Genomic DNA, 26,742 nt, shown 5'->3' with positions numbered 1-26,742 from the left:
CCTCAGGACAGCTCTCTTAAGCAACAGTTCAATTAATCCATGCCCCGGTTTCACAAATTTTAATCATTCATGAGGTCATCTTCACACTTTTTATGACCTACACATGTTATCTGTATGTACATTTACCTGATATTTGTTTCCTTTTAAGTGGACTCACTTTTATGCCCAAAGATTTATTTCAAAGGAAATCTTGTATCACTTTGCTAAAAGACGACAAGGATCATCTTCAATAACTACGTAAAGAAGAAAACACCAGAATGACAGGAAGCTTAAAATTTGAATTATAATTTCTTAAAGCATGATACACATGTATAAATCTATTCAAACTACAAAAATAGTTGAGTTCAGTAAAGTGAATGAAACTGTTTATGATCAGTGTGTAGAAAATGAATATTTAGTTTGATTTCACTTCATCAAAGATGAAGATAAAATTCTGTGTCGACTGAACGATTCTGCTTTGTAGTTTTGATGTTAACTGGGCCCCCAAAATCCTCCTCACATGAGTCAGAAAAATTTTAAGTTTTTAAGGTTGAGTGTATTTTGTTTAACACACAACAACAGCAACAAAATATAATAGCTTAAAATAGAAATGTTAACCATTGTCACATCTAAGTCATCATGTATACCCTCAGCGATATTCTATACTCAGGGAAACAATTATCTATATGCTATTAAAATGGAGAATATGAAACCAGATAATGGCAAACAAGGTCAGCTACATCTTCTTCCTTTAAATGTCCTAAGTTCTGCCCTCACCCCCAGCTTAATAACCTTCCTGTCTCCTTCCACCCAGCCCCTGCTCTCAGGCCCACTGCTAACAACCAGGAGCCTAGTAGTACTCTGAAAAGACAGGTGGTCTGCATAATCCTTGGAAGCTTGTTGAGAGTTAATAGCAATTTGTTATGTATAAATATTTGCTAACATAAAATTAATAATTATATTTTAACATCGGACATTGTAATCTAAGAATATACTGGAGCAAATGTTGATTGTGCAGTATTATATGCCCATAACTATTCATTATTTGCCTTAGACAAATCCAGTCCTTAGTATATCAGGGTACATTTCAGGAGAAGATGTGCTGTAAAGCCATAACGTTGTAAAATTCTTAGTGGCAGTGTGTCTTTGCTCTTTTTGCTGGGTCACTAGACAAAGGATACAGTTGGATCATAAGGGTTTGTTGGACAGTAGGAGTATTGTTTCTTAAAGCACAAAGGACTTGAAAGAACTTAAAACTTAAATTTAACTTTTGTAAATTTGAATTACCTATGCTCAATGAAGATTATTAGAAAAATTATCATGTAGAAGAGCAAAATTTAATTCTGTCCTTCAGAACCACTGTTAACATCTCAATGTACTTTGATTTTTGTCTAAAAGCTTTTAAAATGTTATATACACAATGTAACTTTTTGCTCTTTTATTTGTGGTTACCTAGTTTCTACAAAATTACATATTCTATGGTCTTGATTTTAATGGATAAATAAGATCCAATATACATACTTAATAATGGTGTTTTTCTGACTTTGGGTCACAGTGTACTAGAGAGTCATGAAATCAATACATCCTTTGGTTTTGCTTTTAATAGGATAGAATGGGGGGGGATATGTCTGTATATTATGTGTATTAAGGCTAAGTTTTGCTCCTTAAAGATCTGGTTTCATTTATATAAACATCATGATATACAATGTATTTCTAACTGTAGGCCATGATCAAAACAGTTCGCAAACCACTGCATTAACTTAATTAACTCTTCTTTTGTTCAACACTTGGATTGTTTTCAGTTTTCTAATGGTACAAGCCTGAGATGAACATTCATGTGTATAAATCATTGTGTCCAACTCAATGTATAGTCATGATAGAGTTCCAGAAGTGAAATCACTTGACTAAAGAATCTGGACCTTTTTGAGCCTCTGAATGCATTTTGCCAAATGCTAGAAATATTTAACCAGAGTAGAATCTTGAGCAATTCCCTTTCCATGGGAAGAATTGTTTCCCATTTATTTCTATAATCACTTAATATAATACATACCTGAGAAATTCTTTTAACTGTACAAAAAATATATAATGAAAAGTAAGGCTCCTTCTCATCTTTGGCTCCTAGTTTCCCTCTGTCAAGACAGCTACTAATGCTCACACGTGTCTTCCCAAAGACACTCTGATTAATGAGGTTGAGCGTATGGGTATAGACATTGAGATGGACACAAAGCTATTTCCCTTGTATTTGTTATACAAGTGACACCGTAACATAGACAACGATCTGGTCTGGAGTCATCATTTAACCTCCCAAGTGGAATTCCTAAAGTCATGCTACCAGCACCCCCTTTGCCATATTTATGAGTTGTGTATCCCTACCCATCTTAGGTGAGGTTTGCAGAAATTGTGAAGAATAATTTGGATGACTTAAAAGAATCCAGCAGCATCCTTTTTGTACAGATCAAGAATTCTTTGTAAAATAATCTCTCAAGAGGGAATCTAATTGTAACTAAGTAATTATCTCCAGAGAGTTAAGTCACAGCCTGTGTGTGATCACAGCTTCCTGTAAAATGAAGCATATAAAGATTAATGCTCAAGGCTGGACTGGGTTTTACTATAAAATTCCTTTCTTTTTTTGTGTGGCAGTTGAGCATTACTTTTATGAAACATATGTGATAAAAGTAGTATGTGAAATCTTAGTAACTCTTTTTCTTTTCTACAGAACTGGCAAGGGAACTGAATTTTTCAGTGGATGAAATCAATCAAATACGTGTGGAAAATCCAAATTCTTTAATTTCTCAAAGCTTCATGTTATTAAAAAAATGGGTTACCAGAGACGGAAAAAATGCTACAAGTATGCTGAAATTATATTACTTTAACTTTCACAACTGCATATATCCAATGTTTTAGATAAGCCTACTGTTAAGAAACCAGAGTAATCATAAAGTAATAGCAAGTCATTAAAGTTATACTTGTTTAATTTTAACACTGATATTCCAAACATCTATCTTTGGGAATCTTTTTAAGAAAGCAAATAGTAGAAAAAAAATTTTTTTTTTGCATTTTGTCTTTAGTTCTCTCTGTGACCATCAAAAATGAAAATACAATTGTAGCTGTTAAATTGTGGGGTAGTAGTCAGAAGCACTCTGAGGCTACTGCTGTGGCTGGGGATGGATGCACGGGGAGAGGAAGGAAGAAGGTATAGGATGAAATCATTTTATTCAGCTTCATATGTGCTGGCAGAGAAGTCTCTAATATTTTTAGGTTTGACTTTGTTTAGTTTTGCTGGGGTGGTGGGAGGGGTGGTGCTGTCCCGTGGCCAGTGCCAACCCACAACAATGGGAAGTAAGTTATTGTGGGTTTGCCAGGGTCAGCCTGACCTCAGTAAGCCGTTAAGATGGTCAGTGTCAAATATGAGGGTGATCTATCTTGGCAGGCTGAAAGGAGAGGAACATGTTTAAAATTTTATTAGATCTCCTTGTAACTAAATGGAGTTTAGCTATTTTGAGGCCCATCTGCTGGGCATCTTACAGTGGAATGAATGTTGCTGTCATCACACACAGCTTCTCAAAAGTGATTCTTGAGACCCTAACATGACTTCCCTGTAATGGTGGGCTTTCTGAGCCCTCTGGATGGTGACATGGCAGAGCTCAGTCAGGAGGAGCTGAATAAACTCTAGGCGAGTCAAGAAAGCCGTGCCTTTGTATGGATATTGTGGTGACTGGAAGAAAATCACTTAATTGGGTTTTCAACCCTCTTTTCTCCTTTTTCAGCTGATGCCTTAACTTCGGTCTTGACAAAAATTAATCGAATAGATATAGTGACTCTGCTAGAAGGACCGATATTTGATTATGGAAATATTTCAGGCACCAGGAGTTTTGCAGATGAGAACAATGTTTTCCATGACCCTGTTGATGGTAATTGAATTTAGCGTTCATATTTATTTAATCTTTTGATAAACTTTGAAAGTGTGGAGGACAAGGCAGCCACTTAAAACCAACTAAATTGTGATTTGCTTGACTTCATTTCTCATTTTCACAGCATCTTCTCTGCCAGAGTCTGGAAATAAACACTCTGATAGAACAAACTTGATAAATGTCTGTTACATAAAATACACATAATGAGGTATAAAAGCATAAGTTAACTGTTGGATATTCAATAGTTGGTATTTGAAAATTTTTTACATGACCAAGTGGAAGAAAATTTCATATCTAGAGAATGCATTGTGGTTGTCATTTTCATATTTACCTAAAAAACTAGTGAACTCTTTTATTAGTATATTGGTAAGACCAAATTGTGAGTTATTTTTACCAAATAACCAAGGTACTGGGTCAAGTTTAAGCATAGAGTACACAAATTGTTAAATAAAATGGTGAAATCTTGTTTGGGGACCAAGTATTTAAGCGCTTACTGAAAAAGCCAAATGCATCTCTCAAAAACATGTTTTACTTATTTAGCATTATTTTAACTTCATATGCTTCCATTTATTGTTTGGAAAAACCGTGCCTGATATATAAAAGTCGGTGTCATTTCTAATTCAATGAGCACAGATGTCACTAACAACATAATTCATTTTTTACATTAAATTAATTTATATAATAATATTATCATTTTTCCTTCAATTTCCTATGTAAATTGGGGCTTTTTTAATCAAAGTATTAAGTAAAGGATAACAAATATCTTACTATGTTTTTCAAGGTGTTTGTCTTCCTTTACAAATGGAAACGTATTCTGATAATGAATTTTGAATAAAAAATGATGATGGTGTGGAGGAAGGAAGAAGAGCTAGGGATACTTTTTTATCCCAAGTTTTGAAAATTATGGCATTTTTCCCCGTTTTTAAACTGGCAAAGTTAGACTGACAAGAATCAGTAACTTCTAGTTCTACGTATGTTATGTGGCGAAGATGGCAAATTCTTAAAAAGTTTCTGTTTACTAACGTTAAAGCTAACAGAAAATTTAAAGCATATCTTATTATCCATATAACATAAACACGATGGGCAATAGTGTCTAAAGTGGTTTCTTTATAAGCTTATAAATACCATCAATTGGGGCAGGACACCTGGGTGGCTCAGTTGGTTAAGCATCCAACTCTTGATCTCAGCTCAGCTCTTGAACTCAGGGTTGTGAATGTGAGCCCCTCCTTGGTTTCCATGCTGGCTGTGAAGCCTACTTAAATACATACATACATACATACCATAGAACCTTGGAAAAAAGCTCTCTTCAAGGCCTTGTCTTATATGTGAGACCATATAATGGTAACCAATCTCTTTGCACTAAAGGTAGACCATTATATCAAATTCTGAATTATTGCCAAGTTACAGTTTATGGAATCTTTTAATATTATTTTTTGGGAAAAGAAATTAAGAGAACTAATAAGCAAAAAAAAAGAAAAAAAGAAAAAAGAACAAGCAGGATAACCAGAAAATAATGGAAATAGTCAATAGAATTGAAAGCTTTATTTATTTGTAACATTTTAAAATCAGAATAGAATGAAATAAATTCCCAAGGGCTTTTTGTGGCTACATCTTAATATTTTATATTTCTTATTTTAAAAATTCATAGGAAAATTTAGGAATGTGTATATGAAGTAAATTTCACTTGTGCAGATTATGAACCTCAGTTAATGTCAGCCAACTTTTCAATAAGATTCTGGTTTATAGATGACTATACTTACCTACAGTAATTTGAATTTACCACAAAAGCTAAGTTGATATTTGTCGTGGACTGATGGGAAAATTAGGCTTTAGTTTTGTAGACCATTAATTCAGAAAGTGTGCTTGGTTGCCTTTTTTTTCCTGTCTCTCCTCTTGGTGGAACTTTTATGAAGCCTCCTTTCCTCACCATGACCAGACCATTGTTCACTTCTTTCTCTGCTGAAGGAGAAAAATGTCCCCTTTGTCCACACAGCGAAGGTTAAAACAAGGGAACTGCTCCCTACCTCCCCACTGAGCAGGCTGGTGTTTCACAGTGTTGTTGTGAATATTCAGAGAGCTCTTTGCAAATGGCTTTCTTCCTGTCTCTGTCGTGTATCATTTCTTTTTTCTCTTTGAGTTGTGATTCTGAGTGGTCCGCATCACCAGTCACTAAGACCTCCATGTGCACCACAAGTCTTTCATCTCTGTCACATTATGACACCTGAAAGCTTTCCTTGGAGTCTTTTCTACTTTATCTGCTTCTCAAATCCTTTTCCTAACATCTTTTTAGACTTTTTTTCCCCAGTGCTATTGCTCTAAAGTCTAATAATAATTTCTTTCCAAAGATTAAATTTATTTTTCTTCGCTGTAAATTTCATGTGAAAAAAAAGAAAAAGAATGAGAGTCGGGTAGCATTGCTCCTATGTAAAGCTCTTCAAATGAGTTATAAGTAATTAATTATAACAATTGTGGTTTGCTGTATGCAGTCCACCACCATATGGATTTTGCATGCTGAAAGTAGAAAGCTAATAAATTTGACCGTGGAATAAATGTATTTTATATAACGACAGCTAACTTTTTATTAGATTGAATTAGTCTGTATATTTAAGTTACTGTATTAAAATTATCAAAGTTGATAGAAACCATTTATATCTTAATTAATTAGTGTTCTGTTTTATTATAGTTTGCACTAGTCTCTTATTTCATTGTGTTACATTTAGTTGAACTAAACCAATAAATTTATGAACATTGTTCTGTAACTCATCATACATTTTCATACCTGATATAATTTAATTCATTCCATGTGTTTTGTTTGATGTACTCTAATTCATTCCAGTCAGTCCAAATGTACTGTCTTCCATAGGTTATCCTTCCCTTCAAGTGGAACTGGAAACTCCCACAGGGTTGCACTACACACCACCCACCCCTTTCCAGCAAGATGATTATTTTAGTGATATCTCTAGCATAGAGTCTCCCCTTAGAACCCCCAGTAGACTGAGTGATGGGCTAGTGCCTTCCCAGGGGAACGTAGAGCATTCAGCAGATGGAGGACCTCCAGTCGTAACTGCAGAAGACACTTCCTTAGAAGACAGCAAACTCGAAGACTCAATGCCTTTAACAGAAATGCCTGGCACAGTGGATGTAGATGAGAGCCAGTTGGAGAATGTGTGTCTGAGTGAGTATCCTCAATACCTCGGAAGTATGGCTGGGGTCCCAAAAGATGTTAAACCAGCAGAGCCACTGAAACAAACTAGTAAAGTAAGAGTAAGCTCTGAGCAGCAAGAGAAAGGAAAATCTGGTCCTGATGAGGAGATGACGGAAGAAAAACTCAAATCTCTATTTGAGGACATTCAACTTGAAGAAGGCGTAGAGTCTGAGGAGATGACAGAAGAAAAAGTACAGGCTATTCTTAAACGTGTTCAGCAAGCAGAACTGGAAATGTCTTCAATTGCAGGTTGGCAGAACGAGACATCAGGTGGAAACCTAGAGCCCCCTGCTCAAGCTCGAAGACTAACCGGTGGGTTACTAGAAAGACTGGATGACAGGTATGGCTCCATTTCAGAAAAAAGGAAAGTGAAATACAGATTACATGTTAATAGTTTGTTTTAAAACCTACTTTTTAGCACTTACTCTTTTTCTAAATTACCCTTCCAGTTTGGGGATAATACCTGCTTTAAAGGTTGGTTCATTCTGCTAATCTGGAGAGGGAAACTCACATGAAACTCAATTTAATTCTTAAAACTACTGATAGCCTGAAGCAAAATGTAAAAAGTTTTACATGCATGCCAAAGATGTCTGTGTTTACTTTAGAAGACTACTCTTTTCTAGTTTGTGACTTGTCTGATTTTTTTCACAAAGCTAGTAATTAATATGCTTTCAAAATAATGGGGTAAATAAAACTCCACGTGTTTTAGAAATGCAAACCTTTCTATGATTTCCTGACTTCAGACTTTAAAAGTCATATGTAATTCTTCACTCCAAATAATATTGCCATGATAGAAATTTGATTACAACCGAAATAATTCCCTAATCATGAATCTGGTTCTTTTTGATACTGGACTTCCTCTAGAAAGGTAAGAGTCTAGTGTCCTTCAGACATTGGTTCAAATCCCACTGGCATTAGGTTTGCATTTTGTGACTCTGGATGAATTTCTAAGCTGTAAGAACGTCACTTTAACTGACTTTAAAAATAAGAATACTACTACTTTCCTCACACAGGTTTACAGATTGAAGAAGGAAGCCTATAGAATGGCTACCAAATGGCTGCTACAAATAGTCTGTCAGTAATAGATGGCATTATTTTTATTTATGCATACATCAGACTAAAATATAACTTACTTCAGTGGCAACTAGTGATAACCTCAGGTGTTTTTGCATCCAATTTAAATTTATTTCATGACCATGTTTAATATTTTCATATGACTGGTAAAGCTTCTTGCTCAATGAAAATTCCCAAAGAGGGAGCTTGTAACATTTTGCAAAAAAGGAGTTTACAGAGTTCTTTTTGAAGAATAAGACCAAAGAGTTCTGTGCTCACCCTACCAAAGACAACAAATAGTACTAGTTTTGATGTCTGTGTTCTAATATAGTCACATTAATTTATAGTTACATAACAGGAAATAGATACAATTACGTTATAGCATCTTTGCAGTGTGCTGGGACTGTTTGTACTTATACATATGGAATAGGGTGTGCTATGGATAGGTGTTTTTTTTATATAATCACAATTTGATTTATAAGAATTCACACGTACTCACAGACATATACAATACATAAAGAACATTGCATTGTGCTAATCAGTGCCTTCCAAATTCTGTAGATAATAAGCAAAGACCCTAAAAACAATGCACAAGCTAGAAAATAAAACCCATACTGATACCAGTAAAAATTAGAAGTCACTTTAAAAGAAAGTGTTGGAAGAGAAAGATTTGTAATAGTTCATTAAAAGGAAAATAGTCCTCACAGGACCTAGAAGCAACAGGTAAGCAACAACACCCTGCTCACCAGTGGGGGTCAGCACAGGTCAGGAGCCAAGAAAGATGAGACCCAAGCAAGGCTATCGTGGTTTGCAAAGGCACGCTGGCAAGACCCACAATTGGAAAACCAGAGACTGGAACATGGGGTTCTTGGGGATGTCAGGGCTCTCAAGGAATGCATTTTGTTCTCTGCCAGCAGTTTTTTCACTGGCAATATTAAAGCCTTTGGAGATCTCCTCCTCCTTAGATTGGCGGTTCTGGAACTCCAGGTATGCCCATGAACCTCCCAGGGTGACTTCCTGAGATCTCAAATCCAAGTAGCTATTGCAGTGCAATTAAACAAAATAAAACAAAAACAAGGACAGCATAGCTAGGCAGGTTGGGCGGGGCAGAGCTGGGGCCCTGTGTAGCACCTCATCATCCCAAAACCCAAACCCATGAGACCCTCACAGTTTGAAATCCAGTGACCATATTTTTCATGTCTTTCTATTTCATGCCTTCAAGAGTATTTTACAACATGGTAGTGAAAACTTTAGAGCTTCTGAAGCCCACTTTCAGCCATGTATTGGCATTGTAAATTTCCACATCTTCTCTTTTGCAGCCCTGATCAGTGTCGAGATTCCATTACCTCATATCTCAAAGGAGAACCTGGAAAATTTGAAGCAAATGGGAGCCACGCAGAAGTCACTCCAGAAGCAAAGACAAAATCTTACTTTCCAGAATCCCAAAATGATATAGGGAAACAGAGCGCTAAGGAAACTCTGAAACCAAAAATCCATGGATCTGGTCGTGTTGAGGAACCAGCATCATCACTAGCCGCCTATCAGAAAGCTCTAGAAGAAACCAGCAAGTTTGTAATAGAAGAGCCTAAACCCTGTGTGCCTGTCAGTATGAAAAAGATGAGTAGGACTTCCCCTGCAGATGGCAAGCCAAGGCTTAACCTGCACGAAGAAGAAGGGTCCAGTGGGTCTGAGCAAAAGGTATGCCATCTAGTTATCCGGTACACTGTCATTTAAACCAAAAGTCCTGATGCTTTGCTTTGTTTGATTAGTCTTGTAACATTGAGCCCAAGGTTCTTTATGATGACCCAGTTGTAAATGTAACACTAATGGAGGGGGTGAACAAAGTGCTAGGTGGAACATATGCTATTGGATTACACCTTCATTCACTGAGAAGGAAAAAGCAAGCAGCATCAATTCAGCTATTTTTCAGGAGGAAGGAGAACTACAGAGATGTTATGCTTAAGGTCCAGTGTTAATTTGGTCTGGTATTTAGGTTTTCTAACTCCCAACCCAGTCTTCTTTCTTATGGAAGGGGGATAATTATTCAGACCTTTTCTGGTGGTTCTGCATAATTTAAAGAGTTTATAGCATGTGACCCATCTAAGAGCTCTACCCTATAAAAGTGTGTTTTAAAAATTGGAGAAACATAGTGCCCAAGCCTAAAATGAGGTGGGTATATACCATGGTGGGTTGACAGCATTTAGAAATTGGAAGTTAGAGGTCTCATTTTAATAATTTTTATATCTAAGTTGATGATTATCTTAATACTCATTTTTAAAAATTTGAGAACCTTACTGTCAGAATTATTTGCACTTTGTGCTCCGTGTTCTTGTACCATCTAATAGATTTTTATTCGTTCTTTGAGGTTTATCATTTTTAGATATTAAAAACTTAAAAACTTTAGAACTGAAATTATAGATGGATATAAGAAAATAAAAATTAGCTCTATTTACTACATTCTTTTTTTTTTTTTTTACTGCTTTTTGCTCTCTCCATTATTGTGTCTTTTCCTGAACTGCGCAGTGGGCGTAGACTGAGACATGGGCATCTTTGGAACAGTAGCACCTACAGTTTTCCCTAAAACATCAGGTTGGCTTAAGATCTACCGCAGTGTTTTAGGTAGGACAAAAAAAAGTCTTTTGTAAAATATTGAGTCCATGATTAACTCCTGCTTTAGAAAAACTTTAATAGCAAACTCCCAGTCACTCAGGAGCTAATTATCAGCTTATCAACTAATCATATCCTTTCCTTTTCCCTTCTGCAGGCTATCTTTTGACCATTTTCCTGCATGTTAGGAGGGAAAGTGAGGGGAAGTAAAATGCTAAGACCTTCCTTTCACTTCCCGACAAATGGGTTTTGAATATTGATTTCTTTCAGTTCATTCTAGTATATTTACGCAGTGCGACCTTGGATGTTCCCTTTTAAAATGAGTCCACAAAATAGAGAAAGAAGTGATAACATAGTGATGTCTTAACTATGAAAGTTTATTCTGTAAAGCCTATTAAAATCCATAGAAAAGGTCTGAAATCAAATGATCATATACCTGTAAATAAACACTTCTTATATGTACACATGCAAACACATTGGCCTTTGGGGAACCAGGGAGAGGGCAAAAGAGGGTTTGAAAATGAGAACCTTAACCCTGAATGGAAACTCAGTTGAGTTCATCAGTACTGGAACATAATTGCTATTAGAAAATGTTTTCAAGGTTTCTTATAAATGAGATTGTGCTTTTGGGATTGGTCTAAGTAGATTCCCTAAGAACCCAACCTTACAAGAAATCCAAAAATGTTCAGGATGTGCCCTTTGTGGCTAGACCATAGTGCATTAGCAACCAACTAAGTCATCTGATGTATGATCTCAGAAAACAGCCCCCTTTTTGTCCCCTAAAAAATCAGGTCAAAAGTCCGGGTGCGGTTCTTACACGGATGACTGCCTGCTGTTACAAGGTAAACTTCTGCTACTTTCCAACTCTTTCAAAGCAGTGACCCATGGCAAGAAGTACTAAGAAAATTGTTTGGTCTCCTAGTTACCCTCTTTGCCAATTCTAGAGAATTCTTTAAAGGGAATCCTGATCGAGATTCTACTACCATCTTCTCTCTACCCTCCACCTTCAGATTAGCAGGGAGAATGTGGAAACAAAACACAGGCCGAATGGCCCCTTTCTATTTTTATAATTATGTCAATTATAACATACTTGACATCCAGGCTTGGTAGTGTTTGCATTAATGTATGTTCTGCTTTTTAATTTACCCAAGTGAAAATCTTCCCCAGTTTAAGATCCGTAATTATTTATGAATAATTCTGATTGAATTTTTCCCTCTTCTTCATCTAATCTACTGATCTCTGAATGCAAATTAGAAATTCTTTTTTTTTTCCCACAATAGGAACTCCTTCCCTTTTTCTGCTTCTTTGAGCCATTTCAGGGCCTTCTTTCACAATACTTGGATCCTTCTAAGTTTTCTGAATTTACGGCCTTTTCAAAAAAACTTCAAATTTCATAAGGAACTTAGCAGCCAGTAGATCTTTGCAGGGAATAAGGAACTTGAAAACTCTTTCCTTTTGACACCATGTTATTTAGTAGGGTATTTTGTTCAAATGAAATTTCTTACAAAGTCAAGATTGATATTACTATAATATTTCAAAATATTTGTTAACTATACCTTTGGTGGAAAATGGCCTACTTTATTATCTATTTGAGAAACATTCCATAAATCACATTAGCTAACACTGATACCTCCTGTAACAATTTTACTTTTTTCCCCCCGATTGATACCAACACTGCCATTGATTTTTCCAATGGATATTAACTATAGTTTCTATCTCTGAGACTATTAGATTCAGGGTAACTAGCAAACTTAGAAAACAAAATACCAGAATTATTATCAGAATTCCACCATTAAATTTTGAAATAAAATCATTCAGTAAATAGTGTTCACCATGACATTGCAGTAGAAACTGAAGATATTTTTCCCTTTGAGTTATGAACTATGTGGTAATTCCTCTTCATTCTCATTGCCTAAAAATTAATATTTGTGCAATTACTGTATTCTTGTCTATGCCATATTCTTGTCTGTCAGGTGTTTTTTCTGTCCTAATTTCATATCAATTCTTTAAATTATTTTTTAATATTTATTTTTGAGAGAGAGAGAGAGAGAGAGACAGAGCCGGGGAGGGGCAGAGAGAGAGGAAGACACACAATCTGAAGCAGGCTCCAGGCTCTGAACTGGCCGACACAGAGCCTGACGTGGGGCTCAAACTCACAGACCATGAGATCATGATCTGAGCTGAAGTCGTACACTTATTAACTGACTGAGTCACCCAGGTGCCCCTTTTTTCCTTTTTTTTCCACATCAGTTCTTTAAAATAAGACTCCAAGCTTTCACATGTTTTATATTATTCTTTCATTCATTTGCATAAACTCTTACTGAGTACGAGTTGCATGTTAGGTGCCAATTATACTGCTAAAAATTCCTGTTATAAATGTATGTAGCAAATTATACTGATGTAAATTCCTTACTTTTTTATAAATTTCAAATAGCTTTTGATAAAGTTGTCAAATCTGACCAAAATTTCATTGAAACTAGACATACTATGCCTCTCTAATGAAAGGTCAAGTGAATATAGATTTCAAACTAGTTTTATTTTATTTATTTATTTTTTTCAACGTTTATTTATTTTTTGGGGGACAGAGAGAGACAGAGCATGAACGGGGGAGGGGCAGAGAGAGAGGGAGACACAGAATCGGAAACAGGCTCCAGGCTCTGAGCCATCAGCCCAGAGCCTGACGCGGGGCTCGAACTCACGGACCGCGAGATCGTGACCTGGCTGAAGTCGGACGCTTAACCGACTGCGCCACCCAGGCGCCCCAAACTAGTTTAAATGAATATTAATTTTTCTTCAAACTAATAATTGGTAGCATATAGTTTCTGATGCCAAAATATCTATTATTATTTTTATTATTTAATTACACTGATTTTTACCATATATATGCACGTACAGATCAGTGTAATTAAATATATCCATTACTATATGCACACACATATATATACACACATATACAGAGGAATTTCAGTTAGAATCCTGCTCAAAATTTTCTTCCATCTAAACTTTTTTAAAGATTCTCACAAATACATATCATGATTTTCCTTAGCAGGGAAAACCAGCAAGTGAAAGTAATTCTTTTTTGATTTCCCTTCTCAGAATGTCTTTTATTTTAAATGTGATGGTAAAATTATTATACTAAAAAATGCATTTATCAGGACTTGAAAGACAGTGAGAGTGATTCGAGCTCAGAGGAAGAACGGAGAGTCACTACCCGAGTTATTCGCCGGCGTTTGATTATAAAGGTATCCTGTAGCCGGATGGTAATGGGACATCGCTATGTGATTAGAAAGTCCTTCCTTGTGGCCTTGAAAATTTAGCATGCTTGATAACTAAGTGGCTCTGTGTATGTTTCTTTGCATATTTGAAAGCTTGTAAGAACAACCAGCAATAAGGAAAAGGTTGTGTTGCATGGTAGTGAGTGTTCTGTCTAGGCCTGTGTTTGACATGTGACAGCTGTAATTTTGTCTGGGAATTCTTGGTATTTGTATCCTGCTTTCCCTCAAAGTGTTATATGTGAACAAAGATTTTATCTTGGTTTATATCAAATGAAACGTTCAATCGAAACCTCCGAGGCCACAGTGAGGTATGAGGTCAGGTCAAGAAGGAGAATGAAATAATTAAAAGGCTCCCCTCCTCAGCCTCCAATTCCTACTGCCTGAACAGATAGATCTTAAGTAAAAACCAGTTCTTTAATACCAAACGATGGCTGAGAATTTGGAGTAATAGCCTGGCATGGATGTATGTGACAAACAAAATTGGGCAAAACCTTCTGAAAAAAGGCTGACTTGACTAACATACAGAAAATCAGTCTGTATTTTTATATATACAAAGCAGTTTTTACTGGAAGTGAAAAATATCATTCTCCCCCTGCTACAACACAGTTGAACACTATGAATAAACCTTCATTTCCCCCCACAAAGGCCTTTTGAAGCACTGACTGTATGCATGGTAAGGTCCAGAACACTTTTCACAGCCTGTGCTTGTCTTCATTACTCTCTTTAGAGAGAGATTTCTTGATGTTAGAATAATTGACTACAGAAACTAGGAAGCCATTTTCAATACACAGCCCTTTGAAGGTGGTCCAAATAACTTGAGGCTCCTTGGTTGACAGCTCTGGAGAGAAAGAAAGGAAGGGAAATATGTATTGAAAACCATTTATCAAATTTATCCTCCCTTTCCAAAGTGTCAGGAGGCCCAGCAGAGAGCAGAGAAGTTGGCTTAGGTATCTAAAACTTTTTAATCCTGCTGCTTGTATTTTTCATGTAGATCAGATGAAAGAAGAGGACAAAATCTGCCAAATCTGCTCTAGTATAGTTTTTCTAAGACTCTGGAAGCATTAGAGAAGAAAATAGGTCCTTGTCTGAATCTTAAACTATGCGCAAATCAATCATGAGCTCAATAGATAGCTATCAAAAAAAAAAAAAAAAAAAAAGTACGAATCACTTTGAAAATTCCATATAGGCAAGCCAAATTACTTATGGGTGTCCAGCATATCCAGCATATTTGCAAGTATTCACCTCCCACACATTCCCTGGGATTAGGAGGAAAGAAATAATACAGGTTTTCTGAAGGAGTTAAAGCCATACTCTTTGCTCAGTCAGGCTTTGTTCTTCCCAGAATCAGTGTCTCCAAGAAATGATATTTTAAAGCGAAATGTCCTGAAAAAGCACACCAAACATATTGTCTTGTAACTTGCTTTATATGCTAGTATATGACATACTGGTGTCACCTCCAAATCCACCTCACTCCTTCTAAAAGCTGCTCATTATATGAGTTGACTCTCCTGTATATAGGACAGAAGAAAATAAACATAATCCTGCAACAAAAGTGAGAGAGAGAGAGAGGATAAAGAAGTTTTACTCTAAAGAATACAGAAACAAAATAATAAAAACACAAAACCCATCAAATCAATGAGGGTTATTTCACTTGGTCTAGAATTCTAGATATGCATTAGTAAGCTAGCTTTTAAGTAATTTTGTTAGAGTGTGTTATTTATATATTTGAGCTTAATATAAAATTAAGCGTGTGTGATATATAAACATTTTTATTAAGGGCTTAAGTTTAAAAGACGAAATTATGCTATGATGGCTTCATAGAACAGAGGAGTCTGTGTTCTCTTCAAATCCCCACTTCTTGAAGTTTAATTTTAGGGAGGTTGAGTTGGAATGATCAGAGCATAGGTTTTATAACTGGGGAGTGCATTGTGTACACAATAGAGTCACTCAACAAATTTGGAGAAACCAAAACCTAAAAAAAAAATAGCTATAATTATAATTGAAAACTATAGATATAATAAAAATCTTTATAAATTACATGTATAAGAATCTTTCTGGTTACTCTTTTTCTGTTCAGAGTTTCAGGGCTGTTAGAAAGGATCACATTTCTGTTGCTTTTCTCTTGTTGGTATCTTTCTGAGATAAAAGCTGGAAACTGCCGTCATATACGGTAACTGGGATGTGGGAACTGCCTCTATCAAAAACATGAAAGGAGAATGTTAGGATGGAAAGGAATCATTGATACTAAAATCACTTCTTTTCCAAGGTGACAAAACCAAGGGACTGGAGAGTGGTTGGTTTAGCCCAAATCACACTCCAGTACAGTAGCACTTCTGGAAGGCCCCAACCCCAAACCTAATCTCGAGCCCTCCAGTGCAGCACCTTCTACCTGCTTTTTCCACAACACTGTGTTCTCCAGAATAAATAAAAAAGGAATAGCTTCTTATAGACCAAATTAGACACTTGGCCACTTAAACCTTTCCAGCGGCCTGGAAGAGGGCAACCGTGGGCTGTCTCTCCTGGAAATTATCTGACGGGATTGGAATGCTGAGAATTTGGCCTGCTTCATGGAGGTTGTCCAGCCTTGGGCTGAACCAGCATATTTATGCTGTTTGCCATAGTGATCCCTCTAACATTTAGGATCTCGGAGTTGAAAACTATTGTGGGGTTGTTCCATCTCTCCCAGGACTAGCTGTGGCTATGCAGTGTCCACATAAGCAGTAGGTGTGCTCAGGATTCCATTACAAGTGTGGGTGAATCTGTCTTCCTAGCCATAAAATTTGTACAACTGATGGGGTGAAAGTATAATTTTATGATTTGTCTCTGTAATGTCATATGCAGGTTCATCCACTTTTTATGAAGTTCTTTTTTTTTTAATTTTTTTTTTTTACATGTACTGTATTCAAGTCTCTAAGGAATAAGTCCAGAAAACTCTTCCAATTGTATGGGGACTTGTAGATTTTATAAGCATATTAATTTATTTCTATATAATTTGATAATATCACAGTTGTTTCAAATGCTTCGAAGCAGTTTGAGTAAATTACTCAGTCCTATGAGCTTGTTTATTTTATTCGCTTAGCAAAGACAGTGATTACAAAGGTAAAAACTTTAATTCGCAGCCAAACTATTGTGAAGCTTGGTAGGCTTCAAATAACTGAATTTTTATTATATAGTTCAACTGTATTTTTATTTCTGCTTTTGAACTTTTTGCTAACTTCTGAATTGTTTACATATATGTTTTCCCCAAATCAAGCAACTCAAAAGTATATAAAGTTTGATCTACTCTTTCCATTTCCCAGAGGTAACCACTTTTCACGAGCTTCAGGTTATTTTGATGTACATATATTAATATGTATATAAAATGTGCATGCACTTTATATACATGTAAACACACATTCCCCGAATTGAGTTTCTCAGCATATAAAAATGGGTTATACTATCACTTACTGCTTAATAACTTGCAAAGTCATATATGTCACATACATGGTATCCTTTCCACTTGGGGGAGAAAGCTAAAGTTTTAATGTTCTATACATCAGACAAATTGGTACATTTCGTGCTGGTTTTCTTTCCTTTTATTCAAGGACAGAGGAATAAAAGCTATAAAAGGCAGTGCCTCTAGCAGAGGTCCAAAGGGAAGTACAGCTAGTCTACATTAAGGTGGCCACTGGGGATGATACTGTGACACCATATGTGCTGTGATTTTCCTCTGAAGTAGGAAAGGAAAAAGTGGGGGGGGGGGGGGGGGGAGGTGTTGCCAAAAATAATGCCATCAACAAGACCAGGGGGGAAATTTTGCCTACTTAAAGGTACAAATTGTTGTCTAGAACTTTAGGAACTAATTAGAGGTTATTTTCTGTCATTAAAGATGGATGATTTTTTTTTTAAGAACATGTTTCCTGACTCCTGTCTTCCCTCTTTATCTAATGGATTCCTAACTAATCTCCCCCAATTTAGTGAGTTTCTACATCATAACACAACTTACTTTGGCCTTATTAAAGCACTAATTGACTGTATTTAATGGCCAATTATGGTTAAGAGAGGTATCTTTATCTTTAGCTATACATAAACAGTATGGGTTTTCAGTAGGAAACAATGAAAATGCCTACATGCCAGACTAGATCTAAACAACTTCTATGGCTTGTTATTTAGAAGTAGGACTTTAATTTTTTCTAAGGCTATTAATATAAATCCATTTACTTCTATTATTCACTATATTTATAAATATACCTTCTTTCACATTTCTGTCAGAGCCTTTCCAAACAGTTAACTGGCATCTTTCCCCACAAAAGGGTCCATTCATAATGTATCCAATAGGATTCTACTTTACTGGATTTTCCTGGGATCCTCAAATTGCCTACTATGCAAAACACCAGACATTTCCCAGAGTTAGCTCAAAAACATTTCATTTTTTCATGTTTAAACTGTAATGAAATCTTTCATCACCTCTTATTATTGGCTTTTCTGCTTCTTTATGCCTTTGTTTTCAAAATAAAATGAAATTCATTTTTTTTCCCAAAATATATGAAACCACCCACAGGAAATATAAATAACACTTCCATAAAAAACTTTTTGCAGATTTTAGTGCATTTAAGCATGAGACCTCCCTCTACATTTTTCCAATCCCCTTCCCTCTCTTAACTGTGCTAATTGAAGCAAATCATAAGCAAGAGCCAAAGGGAGCTAAACATGAGCAGCAAGAAACATCATGTTTTATTTTCATCCCACCTCCCTCCCTCTCTACCACAGTGAGGAAAATGAACCCATGTCTTACCCAGTCATGAGCTATGAGCCCATAATCTAGAAGAATACAAAGTCATTTTGTAAAAAGAAAAGAATGAAAACAATTTTGGCAGCAAAACAAGGTAATATTTTAGTCTTTACCCTGTCATTTTAAACCAGCTCTGCCTTTCTACTGGCTGTGACGTAAAGCAGTCATAGAACATTCTCATCATTGGCTGGTGCTGACAAAATTATCAGAGCTACTGCCCTTTCCAGCCCAACAACACTGCAAGAGTTAAAATCCTGGCTCTCCCAGAAATGTAGCTGTCAACTTCGTGATCTGCCATTTTCCCTAAAATAACATCAGGTGAACAACAACTACAGTACATTGTTCTACAGCATTGTCCCGGCCACCTTTTCACAAAGAAGTCTGACTAGCAGGTCACTAGGTCTGTAGAGTAGATCTGCACTTAAGATGTTTGTCCTTGTTCCCCCAAACTAAGTGGCACTAAGTGAATGTTGAATACCAGTGAAGAAGGTTATATATTGCATATATAGCCCCATTTTTGCTCTCTGAGTGGTTTTTCTTTTCTTTTTTTTTTTTTTAATGTTTATTTTTGAGACAGAGGGAGACAGAGTACGAGTGGGGGATGGGCAGAGAGAGAGGGAGACACAGAATCTGAAGCAGGCTCCAGGCTCTGAGCTGTCAGCACAGAGTCCGATGAGGGGCTCGAACCCACGAACTGTGAGATCATGACCTGAGCTGAAGTCGGATGCCCAACCGACTGAGCCACCCAGGCGCCCCTGGTTTTTCTTATTGTACAATCATAGAGCCAAATAGGGAGATATTAAGGAGCCATATAAATCTACCAAAATGGAAAATATGAGCCCAACTTGGGGAGTTAAGACTTTATTCCATTTTTTAAATTCACCAGAGGAAGATCTTTGACAGTTTCCCCTTGTAAATCAGATAACAGTCACTAACTGAAAGATATCATCATCTTAAATTCCTTTGTACTGATCTTTTCTTTTCTTTTTTTTGTCTGTGGCAATAGAGATTAGATGATCCATCATCACATAAGACCCCTTCACTTGAAGATAGTATTCAGAAATTGTGTACACCATCAGACGTAGTTATTCTCATTTTAATACCTCCAAAAAGCTCAGTTTTAAAGAAAAACAAGATATTCTCTGTACTCTGAACTTCACTTTTTAAAAAAAAGTCTATCTTACCCTTAGTAAATGAATTTTTAAATGAAAAAAAAAAACTAATAAAGACAATAAATGTAATGCCCCAACTAAGGTACCATCTTAATTTAGATTAAGGAAAATACAACCTAAAAATTACTTAGAGATTTGGTAGGACTAATTCAGACACAAAGTGCTCAAAATGAGGCGATCTAATTAGAGCTCTAATCATTGACTTTTTTTTTTTTTCTTCAAAAAATGAAACTTTTGGTTTATATAGCATTGTGTAACTATGTTTTATAATTTTTCCTTCTTGGAGTTGCCTGCTAACCGTCAGTCTTGTACATACCTAAGGCTTACTGCTTTGACTGTTGTGGCCTGCTAAGTAACCATTAGAGGAGTCAGCCTTTTCCCTTTGCCCTGGAGTAGCAAGCAGAATTTATACTTTCTTTCTCTAAAACTCTGCAGAGCATGTGTGTGGCCGATGGAGTGCTGTGGAGATCTGTCCATCTAGTATGTTGCTAATCTCTATGCCACATCCTTTAGGGAGAGGAAGCAAAAAGCATTCCTGGTGAATCTGTCACAGAAGAACAATTTACTGATGAAGAAGGCAACCTCATCACCAGAAAAGTAATCATCATTGGGATTTTACACTTCTCTTGGGATTTAGATTTTTCTACTGTTTGTTGTAGTGTCACCATTTGAAACAGAAACAGAAAAATCTCACTATTGCTTCCTACAGATCACTCGGAAAGTAATAAGACGAATTGCTATCCCACAAGAGAGAAAACATGATGACATGGTAATGGAGAGGGGCTGCCAGAGAAAAAGCAGAGGATAAAGGCTTTGTGAACTTTCTAGAATACGCTGCTAACAGGCTGGCATCTGCAGTGTGGCAGCTTGAAGTGTTTGCTGCTTTTGACATCCTGTGCATTTGATCAGGGTCAAAGAAAAAGACTTCTTCTTAACGTTCTTTAACATTATATATTTTTTACTGTCTTCAGAGTTTTCAGAAATAAGTTCATTTATGGAGAGTAGAATGTGCTGGTTACAGCATGTGAGAGAAATAAAATTAAAACCCTCTCTCACCACCAGACCCCTGGGCAGCACCCCCCCCCCCCCCCCCCCCGCACTTTGGCCTCCCACCCAGTGCTTTGCCTGAAGCTTAGTGCCTGCCTAGGGGGAGGGTGGAGAGCACCTGAGGGAGGGCACTCACTTCCAGCAAAGGTACAGGGTTTCAATGTTAGAATGGCAAAAAGCTCACATCAAATCTATATACTTTTCCCTTTCCAGTATGTTCTACAAAGGGAAATCTGAATTCCCTCATCTTAACCCGAGGAGGGCTCTCCTCTCTGGGTTTATAACAGCCCATATGCAATGTGCCAGTTAAAGAACTAATCTTAACCACTGTGCAGTGTAACTCAGCAGATGAAACTCCATCTCCCAGACAAAACACCTCTGGCTACTTGTCATTCCTTTCCTTTTCTCATTTTGAAAATAGAAACTCCAATAGCCTGTGTTTACATAAGAAAAAGTGCACTGAAAATTTCTCAAGACTAACTCAAAAGATTGGAAAGGCTACTGTGTTTCTGTTATAAAGCTGGGAAAAGTGGAGTATTTGTACAATTTTGCTCTCAGGGAAAAGTATCCCTGGTGCTCAGTGAAGAGAGGTCTTGTTTTATGGAAAATGGATGATTGCTTGATCTGCAGTAATGAGGAAGGGGTTGGTAATTCCACAAATTAAAAAAAAAAAAAAAGTCACTCAGATCAACAACATTCCTATGGTGTTTAGTTCATGATCAGTGCTTTCCTGAGAAATTTTAGTCTCAACACAACAGATTGCTTAAAATTCTGTTGGCTTAAGAAGAAATAAATTATAATTTACTAATATTTGTTATAATTTGGGTTTGGGTGCCTTGAGAGCTTTGGTGATGATTTCTTCTAGTTTACAAGTAAATGAACAGGCTAACTCATTTTTTTTAATTTATCACTAACCTTTAAAAAATTTTTATTTGTTACTATTATTCTTTTTTTGTCACTAACCTTTTATTTATCACTAACCTATCAAGTTACTCCAAAGTATAGTTATGTTACTGTATTCATTCTGACGGTGCTCTCTAGCTTGCCTCGATGATGCCAAGCTTGTGTGGTTACGCCAAATAGATTGTGTGTATTTTGAGACGTGAAGTGACAAAGTGCTTTAAACTGTGTTTCACTTACCTAATCCAGCCTCAAGGGACCAGAATGGGAACCGCTCTATGACTAAAACTCTTTCACTGTGAAATCTTAACACATACATTCCTTTTTACAGCAGGGAGAAGGTTATAAGGTGAAGACAGCGAAGAAGGAAATCCGTCATGTGGAAAAGAAGAGCCATTCATAACAGTAAACGGTTAGTCAAGGCAATAGGTGTGCTCATATCAACAACAGTCTGCCTTAACTCGCTGTGAAACCTCTCCTTTCTCTTGATGAGTGATTCAGATCCCCCCATCCACTGCCCTCCTCTCTTTTTCACTGAATTCCAGCTTTGAATATCCAGTATGAACTTATTGGGCTTATTTCTATATTTACATATGCAACGTACACACACACTCCGGTCACAGTTCATAAACTTTCTCCTCACAAACTAGTCAGGAATTTAAATGTAAATGGTGTTTCCAGAAGCAAATGTAAACAGTGATTTTTGAGTCCCCTCTAAGAGCAGAGGCTCCGTGTGAAATGTGGTAGCATTATACAGCCTGACAGGAAGCCGGTCTGGCAACAACCAGTTAGTTCTCACTGATGCACTCTGAGATTTGTGCACATCCAGCCTTTCACCGTTTTAGCAGAATGGCCTCTGAGAATTCAATTTCCATTGAAATAGAGTGGTTGCCCATTTTAAATTAAATGGCCGAGATCCCTATATGCTACTTGGTATATTTTCCAGAAACCAGAGCAAATTAAATAGAAGGTAAATGGACTATTTTTTTTTTTTTTGAAAAAAAAATTTAATGTTTATTTATTTTTGAAGGAGAGACAGAGCGCGAGCAGGGGAAGGGCAGAGAGAGAGAGGGAGACACAGAACCCAAAGCAGGCTCTAGGCTCCGAGCTGTCAGGACAAAGCCCAACGCAGGGCTCAAACTCACAGACTGTGAGATCATGACCTGAGCTGAAGTCAGACACTTAACCAACTGAGCCACCCAGCCACCCCTGGACTACTATTTTTTTTTTTTTAAGTGAAATATTTGGCGAATTTGCTTAAATTTGTCTGAACTTTTTTTCATAGATGAGGATATTTCTAACATTGTTTTCTAAGTTTTACGTTATCCTATTATCTTTAGCTATACTTATGAAAGGTCATTTCCTAAGCATGAAAAAAGCAGATGGAGCTTTGAAAAGAAATTTGAAAAGGTCTCCTGAGTCCGTGAGGTGAAGTAGCATGATTTCTCAAGGGATGTGCACCAGCAGTTCTCTTAGCCCTACTGGTCAAAATGACAAAGAGCATATAGATTCTAGTTTTTACTCGGACAGATCTTCTCTTCCCCAGTGACCGGAATCCTGGTACTGCAGTGTGGACATGAGGAACTGAGAAATCTAGTCTCATTGCTCTGAATTTTGTTTGTGACTTAACTAAGGCTGAGATAAATTCCTTTCTCTAAGTTTTTATTTTAATTCCGGTATAGTTAACATACTATGTAATATTAGTTTCAGTAGAACAATATAGGGATTCAACGCTTCTGTACAACACCCAATGCTCATCACAAGTGCCCTCTTATCTCCCATCCCCTATTTCCCCAGTTGTCCCACCAGCTTCCCCTCTGGTAATCATCAGTTTGTTCACTATAGTCTGTTTCTTGGTTTGCCTCTTTCTGTCTTTTTTTTTTCCCATTTGCTCATTTTTTTTTTTGTTTTTTGAATTCCACATATGAGTGAAATCATATTGTAGTTGCCTTTCTCTGACTGACTTCTTTCACTTAGCATAATACTTTCTAGTTCCATCCATGTTGTGGCAAATGGCAAGATTTTGTTCTTTTCTATGGCTGAGTAATATTCCATTGTATGTATATATACATATATGTATATTATATACATATATATGTATACATATATACCTGTATATGTATATGTATACATAACATATACATATATAACATAATATATACATATTATGTAATATATATATATATATATATATATATATATATATATATATATAATCAAATCATTTTTTCCCCAAGATCTAGGATTAGGGTTAGAATTAGGGCAGGGATGAGGGTCTGTGTCTATTATTGCAGGCCCAGATAAATTCTTAATCCCTCCGTCTCAAAAAAGCTTACCATATGTTTATTCACTCCAAGATTTATTTCACTTCATTTCTGTGACGCTTTCTGCGTAGGCACTGAGAAACTCTTAGTAGACAACATAAGCATGGTACTTTCCCTTACTGAGCTTATGTTTTGGGGATTTAATGTTAACCAATCATAACTAATCACATTAATATAATGGCATTGAGAAAACTACCAAGAACTGCAGAACATTCTGAAATTAATATTTACCATATATACTCGTCCAAGTGTTCTACTCTGCTCTTCATTTCATTCTCACAGCTAACCCTCTTGGACAGATGCCCTATCATCCCCATGTAACAGATGAGGAAATAGGGCTCAGATTGCCCAACATCACGTAGAGTTGGCAGAAACAGGTACAAACCTGCCACCAGAGCCAACACCGTTAACACCCTCAACCATGTTGACTGGAGACTTGAGGTCTGAGGTGACAGGGAGGGCTTCCTTGAAAAAGTGATGTTTGAGTTTTGAAGACTGAACACGACATGACTGGGTGAAGAGGGAAGTTTGACGGTGTCTGGGGTCACCTTCTAGGCATGTGCAGCAGCACTTTGCAATGGCTAGAATGGGGAGGAACAGGAAGGGAGAATCTGGGGAAACAGGTCAGTGCAGCTGGCAGAGAGTTTGACCCTTGGGTCTGCAGAGGTAGGAAAGGTGGGAGTTGTCCAGCCTCATGAGCCTCTCTGTAGGGATTCTGGTCTGCACACTAAAAGCAGAAGGAGAGCAGTGAAGAAAGAGTCTCAGACAAGGGTGGGGTATGGTCCAATGTGTACGTTCTGCATCACTCGCTCTAGCTGCAAAGGCACAGAACATACCAGAGGGGGCAGTAATGGATGAGCAGAAAACCGAGTAAGAAACTATTATAGGTGCTGGCTTGGCCAGGAGGATGGTAAGAGGCAGACTGAATCAGGAGACATCAACATGACTTGCTTTCCACACAGTGTGAGAGATGAGAAAATGATGGATGACATCAGTGCGTCAATACCTAGAATGAACCCACTTGTTATGTACATCTTGCAGCTGTTCCTGGTGCAAGACATATCTAGATACATAGAGATGAATAAAGCACTAAGCATGAGTTTGCAGTCTTGACTTAGTCCATTTAAGCCGTTGTAAGTGATAAGCGAAAGGAATCCAGAAGAGAGTTCAGTATGCACCTCGACATTTGCCAGCTTGTTCAGACTGGATGGAAATGAACCAAAGTGGTTGCCCATAGCAGCGGAACCATTTTTCTAGAGCAACATCCACCTAGTATGTGTGAATAAATAACACCAAAAAAATACAACTATGCTAGGTCCTTTAGGTATGACATGGTCACTAAATGTACAAGAGGCCTTAAAATTACAAATAACCCACCCCGTAAAGAAGTTGTCAGGGCCTTGGCTCACATGCTACACCACTCAAAGGAGAGAGAAAGTCAGGTAGAAGTCATATGAATGTGAAAATAACTCCAGCAGAAAGCAAACTTAATGTGTCAGATGGAAAGAACAGTGATTTGACTATAAGCCTCACGTTACTCACCAGCGTGGTATTTACCTTCCATAAGTGAACCTGGGAAATGAGTCCAAGAATACCCACTGGAATTCCAGGACACTGAATGCATGCTCTGGAGAAATCAATTTGCAAATATATTGAGAGTTTTTATAGCCTGCTGGCTGTCTTTTTTTTTTTTTTTAATAAAAACAACTAAGCAAGTAGACTGCTGCCAAATTTCACGGAGTCTCAGATGGTGACATCAAAATTTTTATTTCCCATTTTAGAACCAGCTAAATTTTGAGCTATCTGAACCCTGCACCTGTTTTTCTTTAATACTGAGTCACAGTTATCCTGTTTTTAATGTAAGGGAAAAGCCAATGGCTTTCAATAGCTATAAAGATTTGTACACAGTGTATAGTGATTTATAGTTTACAAAGTGATTTTACATTTTTGTCTTATTTAATCCTTCAAAGAATCTTCTAGATAGGTTAGGCCAATTTTGTTTGCTACCTTTTGAAGATGAATATTCCAAGGCTCAGAGAGGTCAATGACATTTCTATTGTCACACAGCTTGTGATTGGTAGAACTAGGACTTAAACTCAAGATTATTGATACTCTACCTAGTGCCCTTTCTATTACACTTAGCTGTATGTCTACAATTTGAATAATAATAGTCATGTTCTAGCAAATGATTACTATATGCCAGGTACTAGGTAAGATCATTACGTACATTACTGAATATAATCTCCAACACAATGCTGTAAGGTAAGTACTACTCTGAAGACTGAAGTTGAGAAAAGTTAAATGATTTACTCAAAGTCCTGTACAGCTGATAAGCAAAAGAATAAATTTGAACTTATCCAGAACCTAAGTTCTTAACTTATATTCATAGTTAAATAGTAGTTGATGATGCTTAGAGACCTAAAAGCAAATTTTGAATCAAACAGATGTACATAGACAACCTATAGTAAACGTCCTCATATTTTACACAGTGAAAATAC

The 26,742-nt window shown here is 36.8% G+C and overlaps 1 protein-coding gene and 1 long non-coding RNA gene across 39 annotated transcripts in view; one reads left to right on the top strand and one right to left on the bottom strand.

Annotated features, from left to right (window-relative positions):
- Window positions 1-26,742, top strand: part of ANK3 (ankyrin 3) — a 687,904-nt gene that overhangs the window by 652,361 nt on the left and 8,801 nt on the right. For 29 of the 38 annotated variants that reach the window (XM_045437484.1, XM_045437490.1, XM_045437496.1 and 26 more), the window contains 9 exons: window positions 2,696-2,827; window positions 3,747-3,890; window positions 6,754-7,435; window positions 9,468-9,846; window positions 11,547-11,597; window positions 13,911-13,997; window positions 20,487-20,570; window positions 20,683-20,742; window positions 22,252-22,332. In XM_045437484.1, coding sequence (XP_045293440.1) covers window positions 2,696-2,827; window positions 3,747-3,890; window positions 6,754-7,435; window positions 9,468-9,846; window positions 11,547-11,597; window positions 13,911-13,997; window positions 20,487-20,570; window positions 20,683-20,742; window positions 22,252-22,323 — 1,691 coding nt within the window. In that variant the 3' untranslated portion in view covers window positions 22,324-22,332. The remainder of the gene's footprint in view (window positions 1-2,695; window positions 2,828-3,746; window positions 3,891-6,753; window positions 7,436-9,467; window positions 9,847-11,546; window positions 11,598-13,910; window positions 13,998-20,486; window positions 20,571-20,682; window positions 20,743-22,251; window positions 22,333-26,742) is intronic. The other 9 variants (XM_045437510.1, XM_045437511.1, XM_045437512.1 and 6 more) reach the window with 7 other exon arrangements.
- On the bottom strand, window positions 14,537-16,259 carry LOC123576552. Its single transcript, XR_006701484.1, has 2 exons — window positions 16,069-16,259; window positions 14,537-15,571 (listed from the first exon to the last, which is right to left on the bottom strand). It is a non-coding gene; the product is annotated as an uncharacterized LOC123576552 (long non-coding RNA).

The sequence above is a fragment of the Leopardus geoffroyi genome, chromosome D2, assembly GCF_018350155.1.
Source record: "Leopardus geoffroyi isolate Oge1 chromosome D2, O.geoffroyi_Oge1_pat1.0, whole genome shotgun sequence".
Classification (NCBI taxonomy): domain Eukaryota; kingdom Metazoa; phylum Chordata; class Mammalia; order Carnivora; family Felidae; genus Leopardus; species Leopardus geoffroyi.
The sequence above is the reverse complement of the archived record's forward strand: the minus strand, read 5'-3'. Positions and strand labels throughout refer to the sequence as shown.